Here is a 13,481-nt window from a genome sequence, read left to right as displayed (position 1 = left end):
TCAGCGTATTTCATTTATTTATTAGCACAAAATTGCAAAGAAAAGCCAAACTCATTGCAGAAAAATTTCTATATTGTATTTTAACCTCAAATTTTTATTTAGCTGCATTTTTATTTATATCACCTCGGAGAGAGGCAAAGGGCATGGCTACTGTGTGTTCCGACCGTCTTTAGGTAGCAGGGACACATCCTTACCTATGGTCATCCATCGTGCCAAATAGATTAGTGTTTCACAATTTTGTGAGCTGCTTCACCTATTTAATATTTCCATGGTAACAGCATGCCTATTGGTATGCCCCAACTATTCTCTTTCCAATTTGCATCAAAGATTATATATTCAAGTTTCTTGTGTCCTCTTGAAAGTAAATGGTGAAACAGTCCATAGTCCCTCGAAAAAAGGAAAAATGTATGAGAAATGGATTAAAAATACAGATATGCCAATTGTGACTACAGGGCCTATCACAGAAACTTCATGCACAAGCATCTGTCTCAAGGACTGGAAGTACAATTATCAGATGTACTTTTTTTAGTCATATTGTAATAGACTAGAATAGATATTTTACTAGACAAACATTCAATAGCTGTACAAAGAAGAGAATTACCAAAGGTCTTAACACTCACACAAAGCAATGTTCCCTGTTTTTAGGAAGTGCTGGAGTCTCAGAATCAAGAATTTATAGAGAATCCAGAGGGCGTGGGAGCAATGAACCCCATATAAAACGTCCAATGAACGCCTTCATGGTGTGGGCTAAAGATGAACGAAGGAAAATCCTTCAAGCCTTTCCCGACATGCACAACTCCAACATCAGCAAGATATTGGGTAAGAAACGTGTTAATTGTTATGTGATTTGTGGACTAAATGTACAGCTCTGTTTTCTGCAGTTGTGGAAAGGTACTGGGCTTTGGAGGCTGGGCAGTTCCTGTGATGTGCTTATCTGAAAAAATCAGCATCATTAATTGAGGCTTTTCTTCTGATGACAAAGCATTTCATGTTCATTGAGAAATGTGCCCAGTTTTTATAGCTCATTTAGTTGTGTGTCTCCATACTAATCGTTGTAATATTTTCTCTTCTTTAAGATCTAGAAATATTTCGTACCAAGACTAAGAAAAAAGTTCTTTTCCTGTGAGCCACTTGATAATGGGATTGACCATTATTTGTTGTTTTCCTTTGAACTACAGAATTCTTCGCGTGGTAGGGATGGAGGTATAGGTGATGTTTGTTCCGGTACTATAACTGAAAATCAGTGTAGATTGTCAGGACACAAGAAGATGGGGCATGTGGTGCAATTTTTAATTTACACTTTCTGCAGCCTTTTAAGCAGATTTTCAGCATCTTTTAAAAAGGGACTTTTCCTGCTATTGCAGCTTTCAGCTTAACAGATAAAGTACATATTTGACTTACGTACGTACATACTGAAGTACACAGAAGAGATGGTGAGAGGTAAGGGTAGTGGTTGTAAAGAGACCTACTATATACCAGTTTAAATCCCAGAAAAAGGAAGGGAAGATTCCACTTGACATCTTCATCGTCGTCTTCATCTTCAGATGGTGTGGTGGCCAGCTACCGGATAACCTAAGCAAATTTTGATTATTTATTCTCTGACTTCTAAGAGCTAAACAACAAAAAAAGAATAGGAACACTAACTCTGAATTTGGGCTTCAACAAATAACATTTTCCCAAGTTATTAAAGCTTTACTAAAAATCCATAATGCACTTGGAATTACATGTACTTAGTGCAAGTAGGTGTTCCGCTTGTTCCTTTACATTAAGGAACTGATCATCCAAAAGTAGTTACTAAACATACACATGTGTTTTTATGCTCCCATATCCTCAAATGCTCATATCACTGGCTGGGAGTAGATGCTACCCAGTCCTCAGCATGCATTTGTAACGAGACCAAAACAAACAAACAAAAACCATTAACCGCTTGAACTTATGGCTTGGTTTTCATCTAAAATGATTTTGAGATCTTTAAATGAATGTTATCTCAAAAGATAAGAGTGTGAAGCCTAGAAAAAGTGAATATGGATAAAGGAAATGCACATTTTTTACACCTCTACTATTTCCAATCTATTTTTCCTTTTTATGAGCATACTTTACCTTCCATGTGAAATTTCCCTTTTATTTTTGAAAAATATCGTACCTTTTCCATTTGGAAAAACTCTAGAAAAGAATAAAATACTTTACATAAGCATATTCTGTATCTTAATGTATCAGTTATCACAAAATTAGAAATCCCAAAATGTCAAAATGAAAAAACAAACTGAATACTAAGATTGTTCAAACTGTCTGTATATCATTCGATTCCTGTGTGTGAATACTGGAAAAGTGATACTCACTGATTAAAACTTTATCCTAAGTATCAGGGAAATATCAGTTTTGATGATGTGAAATACTTCAGGAAATGCAGCAAAAGATTTTATGGGAAAGACGTGACTAGCTACAAGCATTTCTTTCTGGTTCGAAGGAAAGAATATTAGAATGACCATATGATTATACCATTAGGGCCAACATGAAAAAGAGTGCTAATTTTAGACCTTTCAATAGAATAGTGTTCATTGAAGATATAGCAGGGGAAAAAAACCACTGAGAGTTTGGGATCTCAATATTTGGTCATAGCTTCAAATAAATAAGTGATCTTCAAATATCCACAAGATCATTCTAACTGGCCCATTTCATATAAAAGTACAAAGAAAGCTTGATGTTTTCCTCTTTACTGATTGTTTTGGGTAACAGCCTCCGACAGCATGCCGCTAATTCATTCTGCTTAAAACAGGCGCTTGAGCTGGGTTGACATTTTACGTAGTCTCTGGGGATCCTAGTTGACATTTTAAAGGGCTTCTAAGCATTTTATAATACCCTAAAATCTGGTTTTAATAAGCCATTCTGCTGAAATTGTTAACATAAGGAATCACCTTTTACTGTTTGGCGCTAGATCAGGGGATGGGGGACATCTTTTTCTGATTAGATATACAGTAGTTGGAGTAAACTGTGCAAATTCATTACAGACCCCGTGGAGACGACAGTGCTGCTCAGCTCAAACTCCTCATTTTTATTGTATTGCCAGATTAGAAAGGAAAAGAGTACTCTCAAGACTGGGTTTTGTTTTTCTTATTTTGAACATCAGATTTTTTTTATTGAATCTTCCTCTTTGTCATCAGGGGGAATACCCAAATGTCCTTCTCCGTTTTCCATTGTAAAAGGCCAGTCTTTTGAAAAATGCAGGGAACTTACTCCCTGTACATGGTCCAGGGTAAGCAACCTGCCCCACCCTGATCAAGCAGATGCTTCCGTCTCTTTTGGAGAGACCTCAAATGCTCATCTGGTGTGTCTCGGGGTTCACATCGTAGCTACATACAGTGGGTGCGCTACCTGCAAAGCCATTAAAACCAAAACCAAACTTGTCATTTGGTTTAACACTATTCAAGAGTTACTATTAAAGAATGAAAACTGTAGTTGCCACCAAATGGAAACACTGTTTTTCTGCACTGTCATAAAACGCAATAGTTAGCCATTTTGCCAACTATAGACAGTGCTTAGGCTACCTTAATTCTTCATTTTAAAAAGACCTATGATATGGCCATCTTTTAAAATGTAATTTAGGATTCAGTGATTGTTCCAGAAAAATTATATTATCAAGTGTCTAAATATTCTGTGATTCCAGTTCATGCCAGATTTAGAAGCCAACTTGTCTGAGAATTTATACATCTTTTATTATATATGTATCTTTATTTTTATCTTTGCATAAATATATATTTTATTTATCATATGTATGTGTGTGTGTGTGTGTGTATCCCTTTTTCCTCTGCATTTCAGCCAGATCACTTTTTTTAAGTTCCTCTAATACCCCTTCCCACTTGACCATTCTATTCTTCCTCCATAGAGAACTCTCCCTTTCTGATTCCTACAGGAGTCATTTCCACAGCAAAGCCTTCCTGACCTACAAAAGATTGATCCCAGCTCCTTATCATGGTCTCATAGCTTCCTGTACATTCCACCATTGTAATTAAAATAATAAATTTTTTAATTAGCTGCTTAATGTATTTCCTCTCCACTGGAATATGAGCCTCAAGAAGATAAGGAACATAATGATTCACCACTGCATATCCAGGAATTAATACAGCCTGATGCACATAGTAGGAAATCTAAAAAGAGCTATCACATTCTGAGGCAGGTTACTATGAGGCATAAACATTCCTTTTCCTTAGAGAAATGTATTCTTTTGGAGCTTATGGAACATTTAGACTCAGAAGAACGCTTAGCAATTCCCATTCTAATTGAGAATGCTGTTTTCTTTGTTCTATCTAATGATAAAGATAGGGAATTTTAAAGTCAACCATCACAGGTCCTTTTTTCAATGTATTTCTTTAATTCTTAAGTAAATTATTTCTGATCAGCTCACTTTTGCCTCCCTGATCTGAGGTTCAAAATCCTGTTGTCCATACTTGTAAGAAACTTCCCAAAAAGAATTGATCTGTTTCAATAGCATTATAGCTGTATCTGTACTTATACTTATCCTGAGAATAACATAATGGCTTCCAGTACCTCGAGAGAATAATGTTGGGCAATATAGAGTTTGAGATTGTACCTACAAATTATTGGTTGCAGCTATTTAAACACAAGTTTGAGAAAGGAGTAGAAAAATAAACTATTATTTGAACTGTAACCTGGATTTCTGTGGTAAATAGAATAAAATCATATTGGCTGTCTAGACAGGAAAAAAATCTGTTCATAAATTTTTGCAACGTCTACATGGATATACCCACCCCGACAACATCTTTTCCAATAGGAAAGAATTCTAAGGGAAGAGTATCATCCCTTTTACCATATTCCTTTAATGTATGTAACAGCCCATATTGAGGAATTGTCTGCATTTGTAGGGAAGAACTGTTCATCAGTGAGTTATTTGCATTTGAGATATGGAATTATGGTTGAGTAATGAACCCATTTGAAAGCCTTAAGATCTTGCTTAGATGACTTTGGAAGGCAGGTAAAGGCTTCCGTACCAAAACATATTTGGTAGAGAACTACCAAAGGAACTGGAAATACAGTTTTTTGTACATCTGGGTAGAGTTGAGCTGATTACTTGCTGATAAACACACTTCATCTGCAAATAGATTCTCCTCACATGCTTAATAAAAAGTAAACATTATTACCATTACTTCTTTTACTACTACATATAGCCACAGTAATAGAACCAAAGCTTTAAATCACATTTATTTTGAGAATTAGCATAACTATTTCTTAATTAAGCTGCAAACATTTTTTTTTTTTTTTTGTGATCCTAGTTGAATCCAAACCAAAACCAAAAGTGAAAAGAAGGAAAAAACCAGTTTGGATTACCAATTTGGATTAATATTAATGCATACTATATTGCAAGAAATGACATCTTTATATATTATTGAAAGTGATTTATTAAAAGAAAAATCTTATCCCATACATACGTACTCTTCTAATTCTGACCACCACTAGGTAGCAGGTGGGTATAGGTATCTAAAAACATACATTGCAGCATATTTGGGTTCGATGCAATTGAAGTTTGAGTCATAGATTTGCAATGTAATAGTTGTATGACCTTAGGTAAGTTACTTCATCTATTTGAACTTCAGTTTTCTCATCTATGGATATAGGTCTAAATGCTAAAACTACCTTACAGGATTCCAGTGAAAGGTAAAATGAGACAACTTATGTAAAGTTTTTAGCACAATATGTAGCACACAGTAGTTACCCAATGCATGTTCATTAATATAATTTTTTGTAATTAAAGTTTTAAATTTTAAACTTTTAATGAAATGAATTTTTAAGTGCAATCATTCATGAAAGCATACTTCAACAGTTTTAGGAGAATTATATGTAATATATGTTAGAAACCCTAGTAGTAAGTAATGTGCCCCCACATAAAAATACTCAGTAACAAGATAATTAGCCACAGATTGAAAATGTGTAAAAAGTTTTTGCATAACTTTTCAGTTCACAGTTGAATTATATCATGGTCTAATGTGGAAATGAAAGGTATATTCTTTAAATTATCTATGAGCTTTTAAATATATAATATACACGGTTGGCTAAATTGTTAATTCAGGCCAGACCAAAAAAAAAAAAAAAAGAGATTGCCCCACCTTTGTATCTTTGGGTACATAGTTTCCTTAAGGACACAGCCAGCAACACCTCTGTTCTTGTGGGATCTCACCTCATGAGTCGTAATTCACTAATCAAACACATTTTTATGTATTTCTGGGTTTGGGCCAGCATTTTTACTTTAGATTTTCTTGTTCTCAGTGATATCTTCTTAGGAACCTCAGCAGCTGTGCAAATTGCAATCCTAACCTTCTTTTCCTCCTAGGATCTCGCTGGAAAGCTATGACGAACCTAGAGAAACAGCCATATTACGAGGAGCAAGCCCGTCTCAGCAAGCAGCACCTGGAGAAGTACCCCGACTACAAGTACAAGCCCAGGCCGAAGCGCACCTGCCTCGTGGATGGCAAAAAGCTGCGCATCGGTGAATACAAGGCAATCATGCGGAACAGGCGGCAGGAAATGCGACAGTACTTCAACGTTGGGTATGGACCTTTCAGTCGTTTTTCATGGGGGGCGCTTCTTGTTACACTTAACGGGATGTCAGACATATTTGTTTTGCTGCGAGGCAGCATTTTGAAAAAGAACTTGAACTTAGTTATTTTCAGAGTCTAGACTGCCCCCCACATGATCCTGAAAAAGAATACCTCCGTATGAAGTGACTCCAAGTGCCTCCAGCGTTGGCTCTCCCTTGAGCTTTCCTAACAACTGGCTTGAAGAGAAACTGTCTGAAAGTAAATCGTTTTGAAGTTCATTATTAAAAACTGAGACGTAGTATCGGTTCTTTTCCTTGTTAGTGTTCATTACTTCCAAGGCGCCACATTGACAAGTTCCACACAATCCTTGTTTGAGAGAATACGACACAAAAATGATTTCAAAAGAAACACTTGCTTGGAATATAGAGGGATTTCTGGGCGATCAAGGCACACGTGTGGCCTCTGTAGATCATGGAAAGTGGAGATTCTGTTTAGGGCACGGCGAGGTTGTGAGCGGGAAAGCTCTCTTCTGAATTAGGAACGTAGCTCCCAGGAGGTTTTCCCCGGCTTCCTACGGCGAGGCAGGCTACGGTGGCCTGTTGAGCTGCCTGCAACTTCATTGCTTCTGCAGAAGTTTCTCAGAAAGCAAAGAAATAAAGTTGCTCATATCTGGAACAGAAGTTAGTAAGATCCCGAGGGCTGCTTAGAATAATAAATACTGTTCTGAAAATGGCCAGAGGATACCTTCAAAAGAAACTTTTAAAGTCTGCCCTATCCTCTTCCCTGGAAAGAGTCTGTCAGCTTAGACCAGTGGCCTGTGATTTATATCTCAGTGCATGACTCTTCTCAAAGCTGAGCACAAAACCCAACCCTGACGATATAGTAAACATATGAATGAATGAATAAAAGAAGGCCTAAGTGAACATCGTCTATTAATCCCTTCCCACTGGGACCAGCTACAGAATTTGTGGAGTCCAGTGTACAATGAGCATGTGAGGTTCCTGTTAAAAAGTTAAGAATTTCAAGACTACGGCAGCAGAACTTGAAACCAAGCACAGGGTCTTTCTAAGCCCAGGGCCTTGTAGAGCTGCCGAGCTGTACGCCCTGCTTCCTATCCCCCCAGCTACTGCAGGGACCAGGTGGATAATGTGATACTGTTCAGTTCTGGTGAGTTCTGAGCAATAAGGTTTTATTTTGAGAACTCTAATATTTTAGGGTTTTTTTCCCATTAAAATTGCATTATCGTTAGTTTAATTATTTCTAAAAACTTGGGATGTTATAGTGAAGGAAACATGAACTTGGGGTCAAGTTCTTCTGCTTAATCTTTCTGCACCTCAAGTTTGGTTTTTTCCCCATAAAATAAGATAGTAATAAGACAGTTATTTTAAGAATCAAATAGGTAACACATGTAAGCGCCTTGTAATCTGTCAAGCACTATACAGAAGTAAGGTATTGAAATCACACGCGGATGCAATTTTTTAAATGTTGGGCAATAGGATGAGAATCACTATTTTAGAATTGGACAAGCTGAGCAGATTCGTTGTATAATAAGGCATGCATCTAAGTATTCCCCTCACCCACGGTCTTTTTTTTTTTTTTTTTTTTTTTTTGGTTGGGGGGCAATTCCTGTCTGCAGGCAACAAGCACAGATCCCCATCGCCACTGCTGGTGTTGTGTACCCTGGAGCCATCGCCATGGCCGGAATGCCCTCCCCTCACCTGCCCTCGGAGCACTCGAGCGTGTCCAGCAGCCCAGAGCCTGGGATGCCTGTTATCCAGAGCACTTACGGCGTGAAAGGAGAGGAGCCACATATCAAAGAAGAGATGCAGGCTGAGGACATCAACGGAGAAATTTATGATGAGTTCGATGAGGAAGAGGATGATCCGGATGTAGATTATGGGAGTGACAGTGAAAACCATATTGCAGGACAAGCCAACTGATAAGGGTCAAAAGATTGTTGTGACCTTAGGACTTAAAGAAGCCCTAGCTGGTTCATCCTTACCAGTGGCCAAGCACATTAACTTTCTCATACACTGACTGTTACTTTAACTGTTAGTCTTAAATAGTTGGGACATCAGCTGACTAATAGACCTCAGCCTCAAAAGGCTTGGAAAGGAAAAAAAAAAAAAAATACAAGCAAACAACAATATCAACAACAAGAGATTGAAATAAGCTATGGGTAAAATAATGCCAGTAATTCAGCTGCTACATCCAAGCACTGAAGTCTTACCCGTCAACTTTTTTTTTTTAATAAACTTTATGGCTGTTTGTTCTACAATGTTCTAGAAATTCTCACTCAGGTACACAGTGCCAACAAGTGGCTTGTGAATGTGTTTTGTTGTTTTGTGCTACAATTTTTAAAAAGAAATAAGTTTTGTTTTGTTTTTTGGGGTTTCTGGGATTTTCCTTTCCTTTTTCTTTCTTTTTTTTTTTTTTTTTTTTTGTAATGCACCTGACAGAAAAAAAGAAAGATGAATTTCTCTTTACTTCTCTCCACCTTCTCCATCTCTATACTTTAAAGATGGAAGTCTGTGCATGGGGGGGAAGAGGGAAAAAGAGCCTGTTTTTGACTTCCTTGCTATCCACCACAAAGTAAGCAATTATTTTCTTCAGAGGACTTTCTTTATCTATTGCACACCACACTACATCTTTGAGCAAGTGCCAAATTTGTACTGAAGTGTTGACCCAGTTCCTTTTTTTTTTCCTTTCCTTTTTCCTGTTCCTTCTTAAGTTAGGACAGTGTTATATCTTAGACAATCCCTTGAAAAACCTGAAATACCAGCAGCTGGTGAGATTTGACTTTTTTTTTTAAATGGAAACTGTAGGTGCTGTTCTCAGGTGAAAAGAGAGAGAGAGAGAGACATAAGAAATTTAGAGAAAAAAATATTTTCTGATCTTGGATTTTTGTGTGTATGTATGTGTGTGATTATGGTACTAATAGGAATAACATTGAACCATTGTGAGTTAGACCCACATCTGGGGATGAAATCCCACATCCTCCTAAGTGACTGGTCTGGAAGCAACCTTGACCTTGACTTTGCACTTCAAATGACAACCAAGATAGGGCTCAGAAATTATATTTTTAAATTTCTAATACAATTATTATTGGATGGATCAGGCAGCCCTGTGTAATCGAGGTGTGCATGTATAACATGGAAGCTACTAGCAAACTGTTCCCAGATGTCCCTTTTTCCTGGTCAGTTGGTTCCACTAATGTTTGCTACTTAATGATTTCTGTTTGTTTTTCCTATTGATAACTTCGAGCAAAACAATCATTGTTTTCCTTGACTATATTTGGCCATTTTCCAGAAACACAGAATTAGCTTATTTCTTCAACATTCCATCCTTTCCTGATCAGGAAATGGAACTGATGATTTTATAAGGTATTTTTCATCTCTCCTTGAAATGAGGCAGAGGCCATTTGCATTTCACAATTATGGGCCATGTGCATCCCATACCATAAAAAGCAGGATAAAAGTCATTGCAGCCCAACAAAATGGAGCCTGGCTGAACCCAGTGATCCTCGCCACCACTCTTCCCTCGCCGTAAGATGAATCCACCGAAGTCCAGTTTTTGGTTCCAGTAAAATATGTGCATAGAGCAACAACTGACGGTGACAGAACTGCTTATTTAGATTTTGCCAGCCAAATGCCAAGGCAGTTATAAGGCTTGTACAAATAAATGCAAAACCATTTAAAGTCCATTGCCATTATTTGCGCTGAAGCATCAGACGGTAAATACTCCAACCAGTAGCTTGGATGTGCTATGGTTTTCACTCCCGTCATCATTTTCCTATCCCACCCCTCAAACCTGACCCACAAGTTTGATTTTTACATATAAATAAGAAAAAAAATCCTTTTTATTTTTCTCTCTCTCAAAAGACTTGCTCTGGGGTTTTGCTTGGAGGAGCTGATCATATCCTGCATGTCAGAGATTTTGTTTTGTTTTTCTGTTTGTTTTTGATGACTGTATTTTCATTTGAACTGCCTCTTTTGCTAGTGTTGTAATGATGATGATGATATAATAATAATAATAATAGTAATAATAATAATAATGGTCAGCTGTTCCCAGATTAGTAAGTTATGTATAATTTATTTCTCCCTCTCTATTTTATTCTCCTCTGATTTGGAAGTGCAGCCAATAAGCTGTTAGATATTTAAAACAAATTTCCATCTTCCAACTCATATATATATATATATTTATACACACACACACACACACACACACACACACATTCACCCACACAGTTTTACTTCTCCTTCAATAAGTTTTCTCCTTTTTAAAAATTTGGCCCCAACAATGTCAAGTTCTGGTGTTTCATACAAAGGAGTGAATAGGAGGGTCATGTTCAATCTTAATTAACTTATGCTCTCATCACTCATTTAGTTATTTAATTGCCACAGTCATCTAGAGCCAATTTTTTTTTTTTTGTTTTTGTTTGTTGTTTTTAAGCACTCTGGATAAGGAAAAAAAATAGACACTCGTTTTATATCGTTATTATGTACAATGTGAAAACAGATTTTTAAAAATTTGTTCTTCGTCTTTGTTAACAAATTCTTTCTGACTTATGTGGGTTCACCTCTCACGTTTGCTGGATACTTATTTTACACCACGTTATAAAGATGCTTTGTTTTCATTTCATGACTTTGGGCTACAAGAATACTTTGTTTTAGCTCCAGGTAGATGCCACGGAGGGCAATCACAGCTGAAACCGATTCTAACACACTTATCAGTGAATTGACAAAACACTTCTGTTTGGTCTTTTTTTGTTTGTTCTTTATTTTGTTTTATTTGAAGGGGAAAACAAAATTGTTAATGGTGACCTTTAACTGCTGAAATTCAGAAGTTAATTTTATTTAGTCAGATTTATATCAGAGGGGCTACACCGTGCGTGGATTAAAACAGAGTCCAGAGCCCAGCGTTCTGTTCTCGTGTTCTGACATAGAATTCACTGGGTATCGCAATTTCTTTGCCTTAGTTTTCCCCAAAAGAAAACAACGACAAAAAAATTATATTGATGTTTAAAGTGCTTTGAAGTCATCTGATAAAAGGTGCTATGAATAGCAACTTACTGTGTTAACACATTGCCTTTTTGGCATTCGATTGCTTTATCATTTTTGTAAAGGATCCTAAAACCTTGTATTCTTCTCTGTGCCCCATGATGATCAAAAAAGCTAAGGTAGAGGAGATGAGAGTAAGATCAAACTGAAATGAAGATAACATTTCCTTCCTCTATCCTTTCCTACCTCCCCGTTCACATATCCCTCTGTCTCTTTCCCTCTCTCTCTCTCATGCATACACACGCATACACGCATGCATACACGCACACACGCACATACTCATCCCAGTACTGAGGAATAATATTGACTGAACTCTCATTTTATGGCTATTGTAATCAGTTCCTCCAAAAATAGTCATGTTTAAATATGAATCTAAGAGAACATCACTGGAGAAAATAGGTTAAAGTTGCTCATTTACAAGTTACTAATAATTTGGCTAGTTACTGCAACCGGATAAAATACAAAACTGTTCTTCAGTACGTTTATACCTAAATTAGTTAAGTCAATTTTTAACATTTATTTGGCATCTGCATTTAAAAGTTAACCATGTATAAAATCCCTCCCAAAGAACATAATTATTATTGAAACCAAATCCTCTTATAAGGAACGAATATAAAAGAGTTTTCTTTGATGAAATTATTTCATAGATTTGATTTCGGAGTAGACTTTTACCTTAATTCATTTAAAGAAAATTATCTTTAACTATTTTGTGGTCCCAATTTCAGATATTTTCTTAATCCAGAAGTTGTTACTGTTCCCAGAGGAAATCTCTTTTATCACATTTAAAACATCAAAAAATAATTTTCATTCATTCTAATGGGTAAATTATTGAATTGTAATAAACAACTGTATATTTACAAACAGGTTTATAAAATATTTGTCTATCAAGTTAATAGTAAAATAAAAACTATGGGGTCTGCAAGGAAAATTATGAAGCCCACTTAAAGTGGTTCAGATATCTCTTCTAGGGCATAAGTTTTTGTTTAGACAGGCTTTTACAGTATTTAATTTTAAAGCTTCCTATAACTATCAGTTTCCCAAGTTGAAGATGATGTTGTGTTAAGTTTTCTACTGATTGATTCCTGTCCTTCCCAGTGTTTCTGTCACTGGTTCACTAAAACAGTATTTATACAGCTCCACTGGCTCTAAAGCTCTTAGTCCTTCTAACATTTTGGATTTTATGAGTAAAAATGGGAAAAAAGTAGAAAAGAGACAATCAAATGCCTGGAGCTTAAAACAAAGTATGTGCAACCTACCATCTCACTTGAAATTTAATAAAATAAATAATTATGTAAATATAACATAGAGTTATAGATTTATATTTTGTTCATAACACATAGTGTAATATAAGTTGTATATTTTCATGTTTTTGGTTTTATGTTACCATTCATGCCACAATAAAAATAAAACAGGAGCTTATGTACTCTTAAAAAAAAAGATGTGGGTTGCCACCAACCTGTTTTTTGGTTTGTTTTTTGTTTTTTGGTTTTGCATTCTCTTTTTTCAGTATTACTGCCATGCAAGGCACCAATAAAAACAGCAAATGTGTTCTTTACTTAGACTGTGTTTCTTTTCACAATTCTTGTTATGAAGGTATAATCTTTAGCTTTATTATGGAAAGAGTAAAAGTAAGGAAAATAATTTAGTTTTCAATATAATAACTCCACTTCCTCAAGTGGACTTTGAGAGCTAAGGATTTAATTCTTAGCAGTGGACATTGCAAGAAGGACCACCAGACCTTATAATGTGTCTCATCATACAGGGATCTAGCTTCACTGTAATGTCAAAAGATATCGCTCTCATATGTAATCGAGTCTAATACTCTGTAAAATCCTTCAACCTGAAGCACTTTTAATGTTCTTTTCCTAAG

General features: G+C 36.2%; 1 protein-coding gene across 19 annotated transcripts in view; it reads left to right on the top strand.

Annotated features, from left to right (window-relative positions):
- Positions 1-13,166, top strand: part of SOX5 (SRY-box transcription factor 5) — a 963,841-nt gene extending 950,675 nt beyond the window's left edge. For all 19 annotated transcript variants that reach the window (XM_045811725.2, XM_045811726.2, XM_045811732.2 and 16 more), the window contains 3 exons: positions 646-819; positions 6,344-6,560; positions 8,188-13,166. In XM_045811725.2, the coding sequence (XP_045667681.1) occupies positions 646-819; positions 6,344-6,560; positions 8,188-8,491 (695 nt within the window). In that variant the 3' untranslated portion in view covers positions 8,492-13,166. The remainder of the gene's footprint in view (positions 1-645; positions 820-6,343; positions 6,561-8,187) is intronic.
- Positions 13,167-13,481: the final 315 nt, after the last annotated feature.

The sequence above is a fragment of the Ursus americanus genome, chromosome 25 (assembly GCF_024610735.1).
Source record: "Ursus americanus isolate L20-20 chromosome 25, mUrsAme1.1.p, whole genome shotgun sequence".
NCBI lineage: Eukaryota > Metazoa > Chordata > Mammalia > Carnivora > Ursidae > Ursus > Ursus americanus.
The sequence above is the reverse complement of the archived record's forward strand: the minus strand, read 5'-3'. Positions and strand labels throughout refer to the sequence as shown.